The following is an 18987-nucleotide window of genomic DNA, read 5'->3' as shown; positions in this document are numbered from 1 at the left end:
AGCTGACACACAGTAAACCTGGAGCTACTACAAGCTCATGACTTGATACCATGATATTGAAAATGTGGCGACTGTAGCTATAAATCTTTTGAGCCAATTACATTGATTTGTCTTACAGTCTCCCACTGGCTGTAAATACATTAAATTATCGTACCAGAAATAAAAGCCTACATAAAGATCCAGTGGTGCCTCAGAGGTAACCCAGCTATTATCTGCCATATGGAGGTAATAATGCACTACATGTTCCCAATTCAGGGTATTTTTTAACCACTGCTTTTATGTGTATTTGCAGAAATGAGAAAAGTATGGAGTACACACAGCAGTGACAGAGTGACCAAGTACAAAATATAAACATAGAGCATTGTAGTTTTGATATATGCAACAGCATAAAATACTATGAGACAGTTAATTATTGTATACATGGATAGAATACAGGATACATCTACTATTAAATGACTAATGGATTTTTTTTTTTTTCAATTTTACTTGATTTTTCTTGTCTTTTTTCCCCACAGGTATTCCCAAGGTAAATTTAGAATTTATTCCATATTTTCTGTATGTAAACTCTTAACAAATATAAATATATCTTAAATTGAAAACCAAACCAGCAAAATTTATTTAAATTGAAAAGTGTTGAATGAAACAGTAATGCATGTATACATTGGTTTATTTTTGGCATAAAGTAGGGTCTAAAGCATAAAGTAGAGACGCAGTTTTTTATTTTAATTGTAAAAAGACCTTTATTACATTCTTAAATCCACATATTATATCACCATTGTGCAATAAAACATAACTGTGTTAAAACCTCTTGGGCTTTATATCCATGACATATCATAAATTATTTTCTTATTAAAATCTATATTGATTTAATAATAATCTTAAAATAGAATGAAAACAGAAGGATCATGACAAAAGAGAAATGTTTAGGGAGACATCTTTAAAAATGCTCTTTAAAAAAAATAGAATTACATCTCTCCGAGACAAAAAGGACACTAAATCAATGAGAAAAACAGCACATTTAAGGAAACAATTAAGAAACAAAAAGTTCACAACAAAACAAAACACAAAGATTCAGGGATTATAATCCATCATTCATATTTATTTTACCGTATTTACCTTTTAGATATCCTATTTTTCTATGACTTAAACTCAAAAAAAAAGTCAATGATATTACATGGGTAAAATCTTTGATACTTCTGTAATCAAACATTCATAAGAACATGTACTGTACACAGTGATCAAGGTTTTAAGGTCTTCTATGTTGGTGCAAGGTGCCTTGCCAGCTAGTCTAACGGCAGACACTTTAGGACAGAGAGCCCAGCTATCTCCCTGAGTAACTCTAAACAGAAATGTAAGTGCAGAATCAGTGCAGTACTGTCCCCTGATTTTAGGCCTACAGAATCTATCAAGTATATTCAGACATTTGAAATAGGCCTGTCTAATGGTTTAGGACTCAATACAAAGTGCTGCACTTTGTTACAATCTGTTAAATGTCAGCTGGCAGCTCAGCAGTGTAGAATTTGGCTGAATATTTGTTATATTCTAAGTAACCTTATTTTGTTGTGCTCAGAGGTTAACTGTGCTGGAGTGCTTATTAAAATATTAACCACAATAGATGGCAACAAAGTCCCAACACATTGAAAACAACGTGAAAGACATTATTGCACAAGCACACCGTCCCACTGTCAAACGTACCCAGAGAAGGGTAATACCCCTTCATACAATGTGAGACGACATGATTTTATGGTGAGAAACACTGTCCCAGCAGTGCAAAGCAAACCTGGACAAAATATTTAATAGAGCTAGACATCCATGATCATTCATGTGATTGTCTTAAAATGCTTACAACAGAAATGTTTTTGTACTTTAAAAAGTATTCTATCTTATAGCTTTTTAAGGAAAATGTATTTTACAGAAATGCAATGTCCCTTGTAGATAAAGGTTTCATGTGGACACACTCTAATGTGTCTCCAGAAATTTTACTTCAGACAAACCTGTATCTTCAACTGCTCTTAAATGACAGTAAAGCACTGTGAGAGGATGCCCTTGGCTTATGCAGACGTTTTTGTCATCTGTCCAGTTTCAAGAGCAAATTCATATATTTTAGGATAGTTTAGTTACCACTGGCCTTCAAATTCACCACTATTTGCTATATTTTTAAATAAGCTCTTTAGTATGAATGTAGAAATACTAACTCAGGGGGGTAGCTGATGGCTCTGTCAACCCTTGTTGTGCCATGTAGTGTTTGAAGAGGGTGAGGTAGTAAGGGAATGGGGAATAAGACATAGAGGATTTAATTCTCCAAACAGGACATCATGGCTGCCTGCGACAGCACAATCTGCCTAACCTCAAAGTAGTCAGAGTTGGTACAGACAGTAAATCCTCTCTACCTGCTAAGGAGCTTAAATGACACAATCACCCACATTCCCACTCTCTATTCTTTGCCCCTCATCCAAACATGTAGGTAGCAACATAGTTAGCAGTCACATTTCAACATCAAACTCTTCTCTTTTTTCCCCAAAGTCATTTGACTATGATGGTTGAGACGGTGCTGGAGGTTTTGCTGATAGCATTCTTTTACAGATGGAGGGCCAAGGTGTGATAGTTACAGGTGCCCCTCCACAATAACCCACAGTGGTTGGGTGGCCAGCACCTTGTTCATACGGCTTATCTGCAATTGGGAGGGTGTTCTAGCATTTCTGGCTGGTTTAACAGAAGTTTCACAGAGCCTGAGTGCAAACCCGTAAAAACTTGTGCCAAGAGTTGTGACAAAGACTCAAGTGGTAATTATCCACTACATTATCTTTTCAGAAACAACAATGCTTTCATCCCTGAACCCCAAAGTTTGGGCAGGCAGTATCTGTTATACAGTATATACAGTATCTATCTATTTATCTATCTTTGACAAAATACTTTCAATACCCCTGATTCTCTTACTCTCGCTATCCAAGTGGCATTTGCAAAGGGAAAGGGAATTAGGACTGAGGTCATTGATTGCAATAAAAAAATAAACAGCTCACTTACATCAGTGTCTGAGGGTGTGCTAGTAAAAATACCTACAAAGATCAGTATAAGTGCTAAGTTTTGTGCTGTGTGCGCAAGAGTTTGTCGGTGCATGGTGGCAGACACTCTGAATGTTTGCCCATGATTTATACAGTTTTAAAAACCCTGTTGGCTTGTGAGGTTGATCGTGGTCCCTTTGAACAGTTTGTTCGTACATTACAAAACTGCTAAATATGGGTACTATAAAACATGAATGAAACAAACTGTTACTAGACTGACAACTGAAACAGTTACCAGTTACTGCCAATTTCTATAAAGTGGGTGGTAATTTTAGGTATGTACATTCAAGCCTCGGGCTGTGCTAAACGGTTAAGGGGAAAGGGGGTACATTCAAAAACAGCTTAAAGGAACTGCGTGAACGACAAAAGTTAAACTTATATTTGAAACTTGATCAGAGGTTTAAGGTCTGTTTTAATATAAATTATCCAGGCTTCTCTTTAACCATTTCTTAAACTCCCTAAAGAAAGAGGTAACATGCACTGAGTACCCAGCAGCAGTTCCTGTAGTGTTAATGCTAAAGCTGAAAGGACTGACTTGCAGGGCAGTGTAAGCTACTCCACAGGGTTGGCAGTTCAGAGTTGAGAGGAGTGTGTCCTAAAGTGTAGCGTGCAGGATTGTCATTGAGCTGCTGGTTGGTTTTGCCTCAGCTGGTTGCCACATTTTAATCTGCTCCTCTCTACACCTCAATGGTTCTATTTGAATCATGCTATTTAGCTAAACAGCACTAGCCCTCTGTGGAGTCTGGAAAGGTAAGTTCACTGCCAAAAACCTCCCTGTAGAGAGGAGGAAAGGTATACACTGTCTCAGGGTGAACCAGACGGAAAAACTCCAGTTTGTCAATGTGAAGGTTGCAAATTGACTTCATTGTGGGAAGCTTAGACACCATCTGGATGGAAAATACACAATGGAAGTAAAATGTATTAAATTAGTGAAGGGCTGCAGCAGTTTAACAAATCATCAGGTCAAACATGTTTATCAAACTGCTAGAGCAGTGCACCAGGTTTCATACCTTAGCTAGCTTTTCTTCTGATCCTCCTCCTTTTTGGAGGTATCGCTGCAGAGCCACGTAGACTTTCTCCTGCAACTTGTGTATCTTCTGGACATCTGTGAGCCAGGGTCGGTCTGATGGAAACAATAATGACACAGTGTCATTTTGCCAATTTGAAACAGAGTTTGGAAAAGTTTACAATGTTCAAATATTTACAGGAATACAAAATGTTGCAGCATTACACAAGTCCAGCCATATTTTAACTATTCGAATGTTGCAAAATGCTGTAAATTAACAAATTGTAGGTATGTAATTGTAATTTTTGTTAAACAGACCGCCACCTGTTACTATGGTTACAAAAATACGTAAAAATAAACATCTATTTACTTGTAAGTAGCCCTACTGTTACAGTTCCCTGGTAAGACATGCACTTCTCAGCTGCTGAGTGTCAAAGTTGTACTATAACCTTAAACAGGTAAACATTTCCTTTGAGGCAGTTTAGTAAGCATCTATGTTTAGTGGTCTCAATCTACAAGCCAAGAGATTTTTTATACAGCAAATGTGTGTGAATTACAGTGCCCTCTGCAGGTTTAGCTTACCAATTTAGTTTGAGTGAATTTGCATATCTAAAATTCATGCACAAAACTACCTGTTAAAGATGGACTTTAGTTAGAGAAATGTGATCTAACCTGGTGAGAGCAGCACAGCAGCACTGAAGAGAGCGATTTCTTCCTCTGACATTTGTATACGGCTCAGGCTTTTAGCTAAATCAAACACTGCATTCACAAGGTCATCACATCCTAGGAAAGAGAAAAACAGTCATCATCAAAACAGAAACCTGCTGAGTATGATGATTTTGACACAGATAAAACTGATAAAGGCTTGTGTGAGTTTGTGTTTCCCATGAGAGAGAGAAAGCTGCATCGACTTACCAAGAGCTTTGAAAAGCTGAGGAGTGGCAAACTTTCCATCAAAGAGCAGTGTATTATTGATGGGATTATAAACCCGACACATACGGATCAGAAGAACATCCATGCAGCCTGTGAACACAAAAGCAAGAAGAAAAAATATCAAGACAAAAAGTCTTGCAGCATTTTCACATTTGAACAATTGCTAGGCTAGGATTTAAGAGACAGCCTCCAGTTAAAATCCTTGAAAATTAGCTGTGTTTTTCAGATACACAGTGTATTTGAGAGCTGACAGAATTTTTCATTTTTAAGGCACAAGGTCACTATTGATAAACATAAGAAACTGTGTAATATAATCTAACTTTGGAATTCCTATAAGTGCAGTCCTAATAATGTTATCAAGGTCATGTATGGGTGTGCAAACTTTTTACACAGCTCTAATCTAATTAGCCTAATTAAATTCATGCCTTGAGACAAAGCATTTGTGTGTGCACTCGTTCTTTTTTTTTAATTTCATAAATTGAAAGATTTACTCAAAAGTATTGGTGCAAAAATATTTTGACTGATTTATTGTTTGGTTATCACTGAAAATCAATTTCAAAGTTCAGAAACAGTGTCATAATCAGAAAAGCTGGATAATTTAAACAAGGCCAACCATTGTTCAGAAAGAGAACAGCATCCATCTTTTCAGTCCAAACAGCTGCATGTGATATTTAAACTCTGTGAACTCAACTTGAGAGAACTACCACTGTGCCTACCACTTGAGAGAACTGTTCACATGACAACTTTAATCTTTGTCATGGTTAAAAGTTTGCAAAGTAATAAAAAATACAAATTACAGGTTAGTTGTCTTGCTGCAGATGCATTTACTGCATCTCCTGAATGATATATGAATAAGCACCGTGTACAGAACTGATTTTGGCCCAGGTGTACCAGTGTCACTGACCTGCTTTGAGGAGGATAATCTGATCGTTCTGACAAAGGTCCATGAAGCCAGTGATGCGCTTGGCAAACTCTACCACATACTGGATTGCATTGGTGATGTAAATGGCACATTGTTGCCACATCATCTCAGCTGACTGAAAGACAAAGCAGACAGAAAGGCTTTAATGAGAAAGGGTAAGGCAAATTCCAATGTCCTCCGATGACTCTGTCCTTATTTAGACATCAAGGATTGCCTGGTTATGTGATCTGATTTCTGCTAAAGATGTTTTGACCCAGAGGATGCTTGATAATATTTTCTGTATCTGTCTTACAGCTACAATATGGCCTCAAACCTTGACCAATAAGAGAGAAAACTGAGAAGACATGTACATGTGATAAAAAAGCTTGGATTAACAAAGTAAGTAAGCACGCACTGTGGTGATAATGAAGAGAGCACTTCTGTTTGTTTTAGGAAACTTCTCTCTGGATGTTTTATTATCAATATTTCTGGAAGGTTAAAAACTGAAAACATTCCTATCTGAGCCTTGTATAAGAAAACAACAGGACAGTAAAATGTGAAAAAAAAAAAGTTTGGTATGTGATTGCTGCTGTTATATATTTATATATTTAAACTGTAAAAGAGGAGTTGTAATATATTTTACTCAATTTTCACATTCTTCCAGACAGATGATAAATCTTTGACATATCTTTTGGATTCAGCTCTTGAAATGTGCACACATGAGCTTCTACTTGCCAGCAGATATTAAAATGTCATATATACCTTGGTCTGGTATGAGCGTGTCTCCTCTGGGCTGTACAGGGTCCACATCATTCTCTTCAGCTCATCCGTGCTGTACTGGCTAGTCTCAATATGGGACTTCACCACACTCTGAGTTATATGCTCTGAACAGATGAAAATATGAGTCAGTTCTCACTTTCTTATTTCCTCTATGACAAACACACTAAACGAGAACTATGCTGTGCTTGTTGGAAAAAATCAGAAGTTATGTTTTGTCTGTTAAGAGTTTCATTTCAGCTTGATTTAATGTTCAAAGCGTTCTGGATTTACACTGACCTATCTCAAGCAGGGAGCAGCCATCAGGCAGTGGGTTGAGGATGGCATGTGAGCAGAGACCAGTTTCGTGCAACAGCTGGTACTCATGCTTAATGTTGTGGTTGCCATCTACAAAATCCAAATTGGTCTGTTCTGGAGAGCTCTGAGAGGATGAGCTGCTGCCTGCACTGCCGCCCAGAATGTCCAGGTTACAGTACTCTCCGCCCGCATCGTCCGGGGTTAGTGGCAGGTCAAAAAGCAGACCTTCAGGCAGCGCGGTAATGTCGTCTAGATCGCTGAGCGCAGTGCTGGAACCTCTTCTGTATATGCGGCCATGGTCAGCCATGTCGCTGTTTTTCTCGCAAGCAGTCAGCCCGACACACTCCTGCGACTGCTGGTGCTTCTGGACCTCTGCGTACAGGCTGTCCCGCTGCTTTTTGGACATTCGACCGAACTTCACCGCTGAAGGGTGGAAAGATGCAAATTAAAGATTCAAGATGGTACGGTTGAAGTCAAACAAAGATTACATGATTCATTCATTGTGATAAGCAAAAGGCAGGACATGGAAACTCTGAGTTAATTAAATAAAGATTGAGTAGCTGAACTCACCATCACGGCTCATGCCCAGAGCAAGACACTTCTGCAGCCTGCAGTGCTGACAGCGATTTCGGTTGGTCCTGTCAATAAGACAGTTTCTCTGTCGTGAGCAGGAGTACATAGCATTGTTCTGCTGGCTGCGTCGGAAAAAACCCTACAGACAAAGGCACAAAAGGCAAATCAGTCAAAACCAACATGAGTATTGTAAATGATAACACACCCTGAAGCTCTTGGAGACCAGTTTTTATCTAATTTTACCCCTGTTAAGTCGCCCAATAACTCACTTTGCAGCCTTCACATGTGATGACACCATAGTGAATCCCTGATGATTTGTCCCCACAGATTTTACAAGGAATCACTTCTATTTGAGCTGCAGAGAGAAAATGAAAACACAATCAGTGAAATCGCAAAATACATGTTAACAGACAGATTAGTTAACTCAAAATGCAAAACTGATTCTTTATGTAGTCAGTTACCTAAAAACAAATAAATGAACACAGAAAGAATATGTACAAATACAAATTGCTTTGTTTGCCCAAAGACAATCATGAAAAGAAATTATTTTGACAGTCATTAACATTTCACGCTAACGTGTGACGTTTGCCAGGTAAATTCAGGTAAATTGAATATTTTGTGGTTTGGACTGCTGATCAAATAAAATAATGATTTAACTGTTTTGTCTCTGAAATATTAGAAATTGAAGACTATGATTTTAAATTTCCTAAGATAATCTTCACATTTATTGATAATAACATGACGATTAGTTGCAGCACTGCTACCCTACAATGATTCACAGCATGTGAGGAGCTTGTATCCATTGCAGTTGTTATGCAATAGCTTGCAATACAAATGTGCATAGAAAACCCCACCCACAGATATGTAAAAGTTAAACATATATGTAATCACTGTGCAGAAACAGTGCATTATAGAGGCATTACTGGAACATTCAACATTTGCTTTTTAGGCCTATCATGGTGACTGCACTTACTGTCAATAAAACACCTCAGCCATATCAAATTAAGAGGCCAGTGTGTAACAAATCAATATTTACTCTAGACAGCCCTGATTTGTTTTACTTATACTAAATTCAAACAGGACAGATATCACCTTGCACCTGATTTAATGGAAGTAGGCTGATTTGGCTGTGAAATTATTAGTTATTTAATCACAATAAAATAGAATCTGTGCATTACAAGGCAATAATAATGAGAGAGATATGTGAAGATATTACAGGATTGTGATGAAAGAAGAAAGTGTCACAAAAGAAATTATGTATACATTATACACCACGTGCTCAATGGGGATTCCTGAGCTTCTTCACATAGGAACAGCATGTTCTTTTCATTATGTTGTCCACCTAAGTAGCCGAGCCTCTTCAGGCCCAGAATAGCAGGTCAATTGCATTAGCTGAGGCCCAAGGTTATAAAGTTTCATGGCCCTCTCTCACTCTGCCCTTTCTCCAGGATGAACAAAATGTTAGCAGGTTAACACAGGCACACTGTCATGCTAGGTCCTCTCATTGTAACCCACAAAACTACTGTAACTGAGTAGACTGTGTACTAGATTTGATATGAATCTGGCTGCAGGGTGTGCCAAACAGCCAGTAAATTACTTTTGTTGTTTCATGCACAGAGTTAGGAAACCTGCAAATTGCAACAAAAGCTTTAACTAGCCTTCGGAGATCTTCAGAAAAGTGTTGTTTTTTCATGAACTACTCACAACCAACCAATCACATGAGTCATAGTGCGTGGGGAGAGATCTGCGTCAGACATTGAGGCAAAGCAAAAGAGGTTAGTGATTGGAATTACTCTGAAAATTATGATTGCATTTCCCTTCTACAAAGACTATTGTGCAGTGCAGATGAAACATCTGCGTTTCAGCTGGGTAGAACTCCTGCTGCCCAAGGAAAAGGCAACAGAGGGGTATAAATAAAAGGCAATGGGAAAAATCCCTTTCTATGCTGCTCCCTTCATCGCTCCCCCTCAGCGCTTCTCCCCCACCCATCAGCCTGTTATATAACTCCCGTCTGGACGCATTCCACGGGCACACTCATTCAAAGGTGGTTGTCTTGGCAACGGTGTGACGATCCCTCCTGTGCTGCCATTGGATGCTGCGAGAGCGGCCTTTATTTGTGACTCGCCGCCTCACCTGCCAGTCAGCTGAGCGGCACAGTTGGGCTCAAAGCACAGGAGCTGCTCTACTGACACAGTTTTCCATTCGGCAAAGGAGGAGGTGCTTGTGGTGGCAGCCACACAAGGAACACAATCTGTTTTTTGTGAGTTTTAAGGTGGAACCCGATCTGAAGTAAAGGGAGGGTGAAGGGTGGAGCGCTTCTTTTACTTTGAAAAGAAAACAATGTAAGGTTTGATTACTGAAAGATGGATGAGTAGTTGAAACTGGCAGGGTCAAACTGCCCCAATGGAGATTTTACAACTTCCACGACATCTGGAACTACTTCCAAAACCATCTAGTACAGTAAGCTGCAGTGGGGGGAACAGATGTAACTAATACTAGCTCTCAACTCGTTGCAGCACGTCAAGCATTTGAGTGTAATTTCAGCTGTGTTTGAGCTAGACCCTTAATCTATTTTTACTCCGTTGCACTTGGCTGCCCAGAGATTCCTTCTGCCATTCTGATGTGATGGCAAATAAATGTTCAAATAACAACATCCACATAACCATTTGTTGTTCAGTTTGTTTTATAGCATCATAAGCAGCAGTTCCTTATTCTTATTGGAGTTTAGAAGAAAGCATTTCCTTGAATCTTTGTTCCCCATGTTGCATGAGGGCCATGTTCCTGTTTGTGATCCAACTATCCCCGCCCTACCCACTGCTGATTACCTGGATCACGTATATTTATTCAATCATAAGCTGGAAGATACCAATGCACTTTTTGGAAAATTGTCTTTTCATATCAGAGACCTCTTCAGACACCTTTTAAACATATGTTCTTTCTGTGTCAGTCAGTGTGTGAGAGCCTGTTGGTCAGCACTTTTCCTCTGTTCTGTAAACCCTGAGCTCGAGAGACTGCCCTCTCATCCCAGCTAATCAAACAGAGTCCAAGGTCTTATTTACCTTGCCTGTTACATTTACCTAATATACTGTACTTTTAACCTATGTCTGAGTGGGTTCCTGGGGCCTGTACGGGAAGAATGTCATATAATTATAAGGTGCAGCATACCACAAGGTTACATAACTAAAAGAAAGGTTTAGCACAGTCAAACCTGGCAGTCATCTTATTTGACCTAAATATGCAGCCACATCCTTCATCCATCATTCTCTACTTCCACATAGCCCTTAATGCAGGAGCTCAGCTAAAACCTGTTTTCTATTGTATGTGAACAGTTATGACTGCATTTTCTCTCCACCTTCTCCTATTGACCTACCGAAACAATATGGTCTGACATTAACCAGGAAGTCTTTAAAAATGCACTGCAGGTTTTGGAAAATACTCAGCAAATGCAGTAGTAGTAGAATGGGGGGTATTAGTGAAGACCGGGTCCACTGCAGAGACCTGCATCATCTCTCTCATGTCCCCCCATTGCTGAAGTGTTTCAGTGAACAGCATTTTTTTTACTTTTGCCTGGATTTACTTCCTTTTTATCTTTCTGAGAAAGAGATAGCATGATGTAATAAGCATTATGTACAAACAACACTTGACAGTGTTAAAAAAGATAATATGTATTGTCTTTACCTGCACCCATCCTAACACGGGGCTCAGCAGTATAGCTGTGGGCTGCTGTGATTAATTTTTTGTTGTAAACATCTAGTTGTATGCAATAGATGATCCCACTGTTAACAATAAAAACATGTACATTTGGTAACTTGTTATAAAATTACACCTTACAAAATCTTCTATCTTCCTGTGTCGTCAAAGCAACAGATTGGCGATCTGTCCAATGTGTCAGCTGCGACCCTGGATGTGCCAGGATGAGCAGTAGATGACTGATAGGGGGATGTATAGTATAGAAGGGTTTTTCAATTTTTCTTTTAATGAAAATCACAGCAACGCTACATCTACCAAGAAACCAGACCTTGCACTCTGCCTCTATAATCCCTCACATATGATCATAAAAGATAAAGGGCATTCACTTGATCATGTTGTTTACGCACCTCTAAGCCCAAAGCCAAGTGGGCCTCTGCAACACACGCAAAACAAGCCTGGAGCATCCATGTCCAAAAAGTAACCTATCATGATAGTATTACCCTAATACATTAATCAGCCTAAATAAATGTGATATTATTTTTTGTCATCACTGTGTACATCACTGGCCTGGAAAATAAACTGTAGTAATGAAATCCTTCTAGCATTTTGATATTTTTCTCGTATTCTAACATTTAGGCTGAGTGAAGAGTTATGGGGAGTGCAATCTTAGCGTGCAGCTGTCAGACAGAGAAAAATGGCACCTTGATACTGTAGCTCGCTGTGAACTTCATCAAGGCTATAGACTCAACAGATAATGGCTCCGAGTCTGCGCTCTGTACAGCAGTGTCCTTTTAGAGAGAGATCGGCCTTTACTCTTTACTGCGACTGTACCTTTGATCCTCATAACTGAGCTCCAATCTGTGATTTATTGAAGTTCGTTTATTTCATTGTGTTTCATCATCCCTGACCAGCAAAGAGTTCACAAGAATAACTCAAAGATAAACACGTACAACAACATTCTTCTTTAAAGGTGACTTGAGAGGATATATTTGATATGGCTAATGTAATATTCACACTATACCCTATTTGGTGTTTTTTTCTCCTAACTTTGGATAAAGACTGGCCACAACATTATAAACATGCTGCATTTTTACAAGAGCTGATTGATGTTAGACTGGAGTGACACTCAGGTGAATGTAAATAACCTTAGCTGACAGAGGAAACAGCTTAACCAAGCCCTGCCATGCTTCATGGTTAAAGGTAGGCTTGCCGTGCTCATATCCTGCTTGTTGCAGTGATGCATGACTTTGACATCAAATATAAGAAGATAAAAAAAAACACCCTGGCAGCTATTTTGCAATGTTTTGAAAATGTAAGTTTTGTCACAGAACTGAAACAGGACAGAAAGTTTTTTGTGAACAGAGGCCAGCAGGCTTCTTGCTCATATCTGGAATATATTAAACAGAAACTTATTTCCCTGACAACTCAACATTGTCTCATCAGTAATGGCAGATCACGGCCCTCCACCCCTTCGTGCACACGCTCTTTCACGCACGCACACACACACACACACACACTTGCTGTAATCCTCAATGACAGAACTAGGTCAATGGAGCACCTCCTCTCGCCCTCTCACACACCCTCTCCACTGACACCCGCCGCCATACTGCTGATGGTGAAAACAAAAACACGCTTGCAGACGAATTGACAATAACAGGACGGTAAAGCAAACCGTCAGTGCTTTCATGCGCGTCAAAAACATCTCTCACAATAAAGAATAACTCAAAACTGTGAAGAGCTACGTTGTAAAAAAAATTAATGTTTGGATCACACAACAAGTGACACAAAAGTGTGATGAAACACAGAAAAAAGGAAAAGAGACCATGTTACTATTTATCCAACACAAACGGCCCCTGCCAACAGATTTTCGTGTGGGTTTAGAGCCTGAGTCTCTCTGCTCCCTCCCTCCCTTCCCCTTTCTCTTACATAACCAGAGCTGCTTAACCGGAGGAAGAAAAGCAGTCAGCCGAAATGCATTCCGCTTGTCAAAGAAAATACGCAAATGCAAACCCCCTGCAGTGTGTACAAACCCCCTGAACACACTCAAACTTAGCCCTACAGCCCACGTATAAAAATCTACTAGTGCTATTATTAAATGAATCCACCTTTTATGAGCTTATTAAGGTTTAAAACCGTGTAAACGCCCATCGTGTGTCGTATTTACATTTGGCATATACGTGCTCAAAACATTTTTTTATTTTCCAGTCCGGTGTTTAATCCAGTGTGCGCCCGCAGTCTACGCACTTCAGGCTCAGCGCGGCGGCTTCAGTAAAGCAGGTTGAATGCAACCCAAAAGTTATTAGCGTGCAAAACACATTTCAGGACTTGTAATAATGAGCACAATCTCACCTCTCATGTCGGCGGTGCAGTCTAGCCAGCTCTTCGAGTCATAAAACTCCAGGTGGAGATGAAGCCAAGAAACGCTGAGAGCGACGCGAACTTATTCGCTCCAAACCGGGCAGCTGAAAACTGTCACAACAAATCCTCATATGGTTTTTTCTACATTTCCTCCACCCGAGCCGCCCGTAAAAATAAATAAAACAAACAACTACGTGTTTCTCTTATTTACTGTCGGTCCGCTCTGCGCAGTCTCAGACGCGCTGTTGTGATAAAACGCCTATAAAGTGATAAATCAGCGGCTCCTTCGCTTCCAGCTCTTTCCTGCTCTGCGGCTCGCTCTAACCTAGTTTCGGCGCGTGGACCACACATGATCCTCACCCCGCGGCCCGCCCGCCTCGTGCCCCGTGAGCTGACGCGCGCCACCATCCGCGCGCCACCCTCCGCGCGCTTTAAGGAGGCCCTCGCGTGCGTGGGAAAGTGTGGCAGTGTGTCAGTTCAGACAACAAACCGTGTACGTCTCCCAGCGTGGGAACTATAATGTTTTATGTTTTGTTTTCTTCATTCTTTTTAGGAAACTTACATTGCTACAGCCCACAGTATTAGACTGGATGATTAGAAACAGTGTAAAGGAACATATTGGGGTTTCTGTGGTCTATATTTTCACACATTATAAACCAAAACAACAGAAACCAATAGGCTATATTTTCATACATTATAAACCAAAACAACAGAAACCAATAGGCTATATTTTCATATATTATAAACCAAAACAACAGAAACCAATAGGCTATATTTTCATACATTATAAACCAAAACAACAGAAACCAATAGGCTGTATTTTCATACATTATAAACCAAAAACAGAAACCAATAGGCTATATTTTCATACATTATAAACCAAAACCAGAAACTAATAGGCTATATTTTCATATATTATAAACCAAAACAACAGAAACCAATAGGCTATATTTTCATACATTATAAACCAAAACCAGAAACTAATAGGCTATATTTTCATATATTATAAACCAAAACAACAGAAACCAATAGGCTATATTTTCATACATTATAAACCAAAACCAGAAACTAATAGGCTATATTTTCATACATTATAAACCAAAACAACAGAAACCAATAGGCTATATTTTCATACATTATAAACCAAAACCAGAAACTAATAGGCTATATTTTCATATATTATAAACCAAAACAACAGAAACCAATAGGCTATATTTTCATATATTATAAACCAAAACAACAGAAACCAATAGGCTATATTCTCATATATTATAAACCAAAACAACAGAAACCAATAGGCTATATTTTCATATATTATAAACCAAAACAACAGAAACCAATAGGCTGTATTTTCATACATTATAAACCAAAAACAGAAACCAATAGGCTATATTTTCATAAATTATAAACCAAAACAACAGAAACCAATAGGCTATATTTTCATACATTATAAACCAAAACCAGAAACTAATAGGCTATATTTTCATATATTATAAACCAAAACAACAGAAACCAATAGGCTATATTTTCATATATTATAAACCAAAACAACAGAAACCAATAGGCTATATTTTCATACATTATAAACCAAAACAACAGAAACCAATAGGCTATATTTTCATATATTATAAACCAAAACAACAGAAACCAATAGGCTATATTTTCATACATTATAAACCAAAACAACAGAAACCAATAGGCTATATTTTCATATATTATAAACCAAAACAACAGAAACCAATAGGCTATATTTTCATATATTATAAACCAAAACAACAGAAACCAATAGGCTATATTCTCATATATTATAAACCAAAACAACAGAAACCAATAGGCTATATTTTCATATATTATAAACCAAAACAACAGAAACCAATAGGCTATATTCTCATATATTATAAACCAAAACAACAGAAACCAATAGGCTATATTTTCATATATTATAAACCAAAACAACAGAAACCAATAGGCTATATTTTCATATATTATAAACCAAAACAACAGAAACCAATAGGCTATATTTTCATATATTATAAACCAAAAACAGAAACCAACTCACTGATAAAATTGAGTTTTTCTTTTCCTCTCTAACTCTGAATAACATGATGTAAACATGTTTGCTGTAGGATATATTTAATACATTTGATAACATTTCACCATCTGATCCAGAGTTTTGTTTCATTTACTGAAATTAATGTAACTAAGCTTAAACATTTGAGACAGTCTTCCATTTTAAAAATGATGTGGTACACTATTACTTGAAAAGTATATCGTATGGGGTTAAACTTTTCACTAGGATGATCTTTTGCAGTGTAAAATGTGTTTTCACGCAACTTATAGCTACATGAGCTATCTATCTATGTGATGGTACAGTTCAGCGGGTTCATTTTTATTTACATCATTGTTTCTCTTTGAAAGTCAGGTATGCCCATGAGACAGATTGCAGACACACCCTCCAATTGTGGCAAAGAGCAGACTTTGATTTGACACAAACAAAAAGCATTAATGACAGTGCTGATGAAAATATTTGATTTGCAAGCCTGGGTAGGATGACGAATGTATCATGTAACTTAGGCACAGTTATGAAATGAGGAGAAGAGAGAGATTATGGTAAGTAGGTTAGTGGAGCAACATAGAGTGTTCACACCCCTCCCTTGCTTGTCTTTCTGGTTTGCATGTGTGGTGAGTCTCCCTCTTTCTGCCTTTTGTTCGTTTGTGAATGCTTTTGTCCTGAATCATTTATAAATTAAACCTCTACCTCATACTTCCCCATTAAATCATGCTACAGGTTCATAAGGTTCTCTTTTGTTGCTTGGCTGTATATAGATTCTATTATTTTGTATGGACTCTGCCTCTCCCACTTCTGCAACTGCTCAAAACCTGAGAACAGTTTAAAAACATTTGAATATAAATACAAAACAAAAATATATTGCTTTTCATGAATGTATCCTGTCATCCTGTTTAAAGATACAATCCTGGGAAAAGTTCTGCAACGCTGGTGTGGTTTGTTGTATTTTGCATCAATAAACTTCCTCTTCCGCTTGTTTAGGTGGTTTTGTCAGTTTGATGATTTCCTTCCTGATATTTCTGAGGTTGTATTTTGTCCCCTTGTTGTATCCTTCTGTTGCTGTGAAGCAGCCACACATCCATCCGGTGTTCGCTTGCAACGTCACTGACCTCCTGACTTTGAATCTTATGTAACCATGGCAATACCCAAATTAGAACATGGAGCATGGAAAGAAGGAGGAGCTTAGAGCTTCCCATACAAGCACGTAGCTCCTTTCAGATTAGGGCAGATGGAATCAACATGCCTGTGCTTTATTTATTTGTGTGTGTGTGTCAGGATAGATACACATTCAGCATCTCCACTTGTAAAACAGAGGTGCCTTGTGGTAAAAATATTACTATTAGAAGTATTTTCTGCCCGTTCAAAGTGTGATGCATGAATGCAATGACAATTCAATAGCACAAACTGGCTCCTGCCCAACAGTTCATAAAGCCCAGTATACTGAGAGGATTATTTTAGGATTTAAGCTCTGGCTTCCATAATCCTCTCTCCTCTCCTCTCCCTCATCCCGCTAAACCCACTCCCTTCTCCCCTTTGAAATTCTGACTGATCTCTCTCACTCTGATTCTCTGTGTGGCTATAATCTGGTTTGTACCTGTCTTTCACCTGCGCCAAGTTCACAACAATAGGTCAGTATGCCAAACTACAGGGTTCCTCTTTGTTTCCCTCCTGTTAAACTGTGCTCTAATCATTCCTTTCTCCTCCACAACATGAGGGATGTCCTGACTGGGATTTGAAGTTTAGTACTGGTGCTAATATTTTCAGACAGAATTCACCAATACTTAAAGTTCAGTTTTTAAAAAATGTACATCCATCCATCCATCCATCATCTATACCCTCTTAGTCCTTAACCAGGGTCCCAGGGACCTGCTGGAGCCTATCCCAGCTCTCTCTGGGTGAAAGGCAGGGGTCCACCCTGGACAGGTCCCCAGTCCATCACAGGGCCACATAGAGACAAACAACCTCACACACTCACACTCACTCCTATGGGTAATTTAGAGTCACCAATCAACCTGACATACATGTTTTTGGACTGTGGGAGGAAACCAGAGTACCTGGAGAAAACCCACGCAAGCACAGGGAGAACATGCAAACTCCACACAGAAAGGTCCCTGCTGGGTTTCAAACCAGGAACCTTCTTGCTGTGAGGCAACAGTGCTAACCACTCATCCACCATGCTGCAAAAAATGTACATATTTGGATAAATAAGTATTCCACATCTGATATAGCTGAAGGCTCCAAGTAAATCTTAAGTCAGATTGTATTATCAGATGCTACTTTCAAATAAGATCCCTGGCTTGTATTATTGCATTGTATTGTATTGTATTAAAGTGTCTATGCATGGTAAGTGCTGCTGGCAATGTGAGTTACTGACTATTCATTAACACCACTACTGGTCAGTGATGGATAACCACCTCTCATTCATCTGTGCACAGCTGATGAAAAAACTACTGAATGTGCAGCCACACCAAAAAAATGCAAAAGGCAGTTTTCTAACATGGCATATTTCTAATATGGTGATATTTAGCAGGTATAATGTTAATCATGTTTATCATTGGTGGGCAACCTATGTTACTTGAGGGCAACTGTCCTGCTTGTTTTCCCAACTATCCTTGCTCTACCCACTGCTGATTACCTGGAATCAGGTGTGTTCAGTAAATCAGAAACTAGAAGATACCATTTCAGATAATGGCAGAGTGGGGAAAAGTGAATTGGTATCTCCCAGTGTGATACGTTGATATCTTGGACTTTTAAACTGAAACCGCTGCTTCTGTATTACCTAAAGCCTAATCAGCTATGGCATAACGCTTGTGACAAGGTCAACTACAAAGATGCGACATGGGTAGCATACCTCTAATGAGCTAAACCAACAAACAAGAAGCAAACTGGAGTGCCCTTCATTTCTCTTTTGATTCACTATTTGTCCTCCCTCAGCAGCTGTTACCAGAGATGGCTGAATTTATTACCCTCAGGTGCACATTAGCCTCACATCCTGTCAGCAGGAGTCATGCTGTTTATTTAGACTTGTCAGGCAATATTTAAACGATAGGCATCCAATTAAAACTGACATTTACCACAATGTATCTGTCCATGCTGCTTCCTCACACAGCGTTTGTCCTGTAGTCTGTCAATATTGCTCTGCTTTCATCTAGATCATACTGAATCTGACAGTCCTGACAGGAACCACAGGCATATGCAGAGTTGTGACAGTGGGTTGATAAAAGGACAGTGGAATAAATATGAGTTTAGACAGCCTTATAGATACTACTGGGACCCAGAAGAGACTGTGGCAGATATTGTGCCTGTGAGATAAAAACTGAGT

The 18987-nt window shown here is 38.9% G+C and overlaps 1 protein-coding gene across 1 annotated transcript; it reads right to left on the bottom strand.

Annotated features, from left to right (window-relative positions):
- Positions 1-726: 726 nt before the first annotated feature.
- rorca (RAR-related orphan receptor C a) lies at positions 727-13980 on the bottom strand. The gene is made up of 10 exons (XM_026305033.1): positions 13589-13980; positions 7819-7904; positions 7547-7688; positions 6959-7399; positions 6665-6786; positions 5906-6038; positions 4984-5091; positions 4741-4851; positions 4073-4185; positions 727-3949 (listed from the first exon to the last, which is right to left on the bottom strand). Exons 1-10 carry the CDS (start codon positions 13593-13595, stop codon positions 3788-3790), a joined length of 1425 nt encoding a protein of 474 aa, XP_026160818.1. The 5' UTR covers positions 13596-13980; the 3' UTR covers positions 727-3787.
- Positions 13981-18987: the final 5007 nt, after the last annotated feature.

The sequence above is a fragment of the Mastacembelus armatus genome, chromosome 4 (genome assembly GCF_900324485.2).
Source record: "Mastacembelus armatus chromosome 4, fMasArm1.2, whole genome shotgun sequence".
Classification (NCBI taxonomy): Eukaryota; Metazoa; Chordata; class Actinopteri; order Synbranchiformes; family Mastacembelidae; genus Mastacembelus; species Mastacembelus armatus.
The sequence above is the reverse complement of the archived record's forward strand: the minus strand, read 5'-3'. Positions and strand labels throughout refer to the sequence as shown.

What these genes read in the sequence shown, in the direction of transcription:
- rorca (XM_026305033.1), bottom strand. An exon ending in CTGCTCCCTGCTTGAGATAG is followed by an intron (nt 6,787 to 6,958) that starts GTCAGTGTAAAT and finishes TCATCTGTTCAG; the next exon opens with AGCATATAACTCAGAGTGTG. An exon ending in CACGCTCATACCAGACCAAG is followed by an intron (nt 6,039 to 6,664) that starts GTATATATGACA and finishes TTTGTCTTTCAG; the next exon opens with TCAGCTGAGATGATGTGGCA.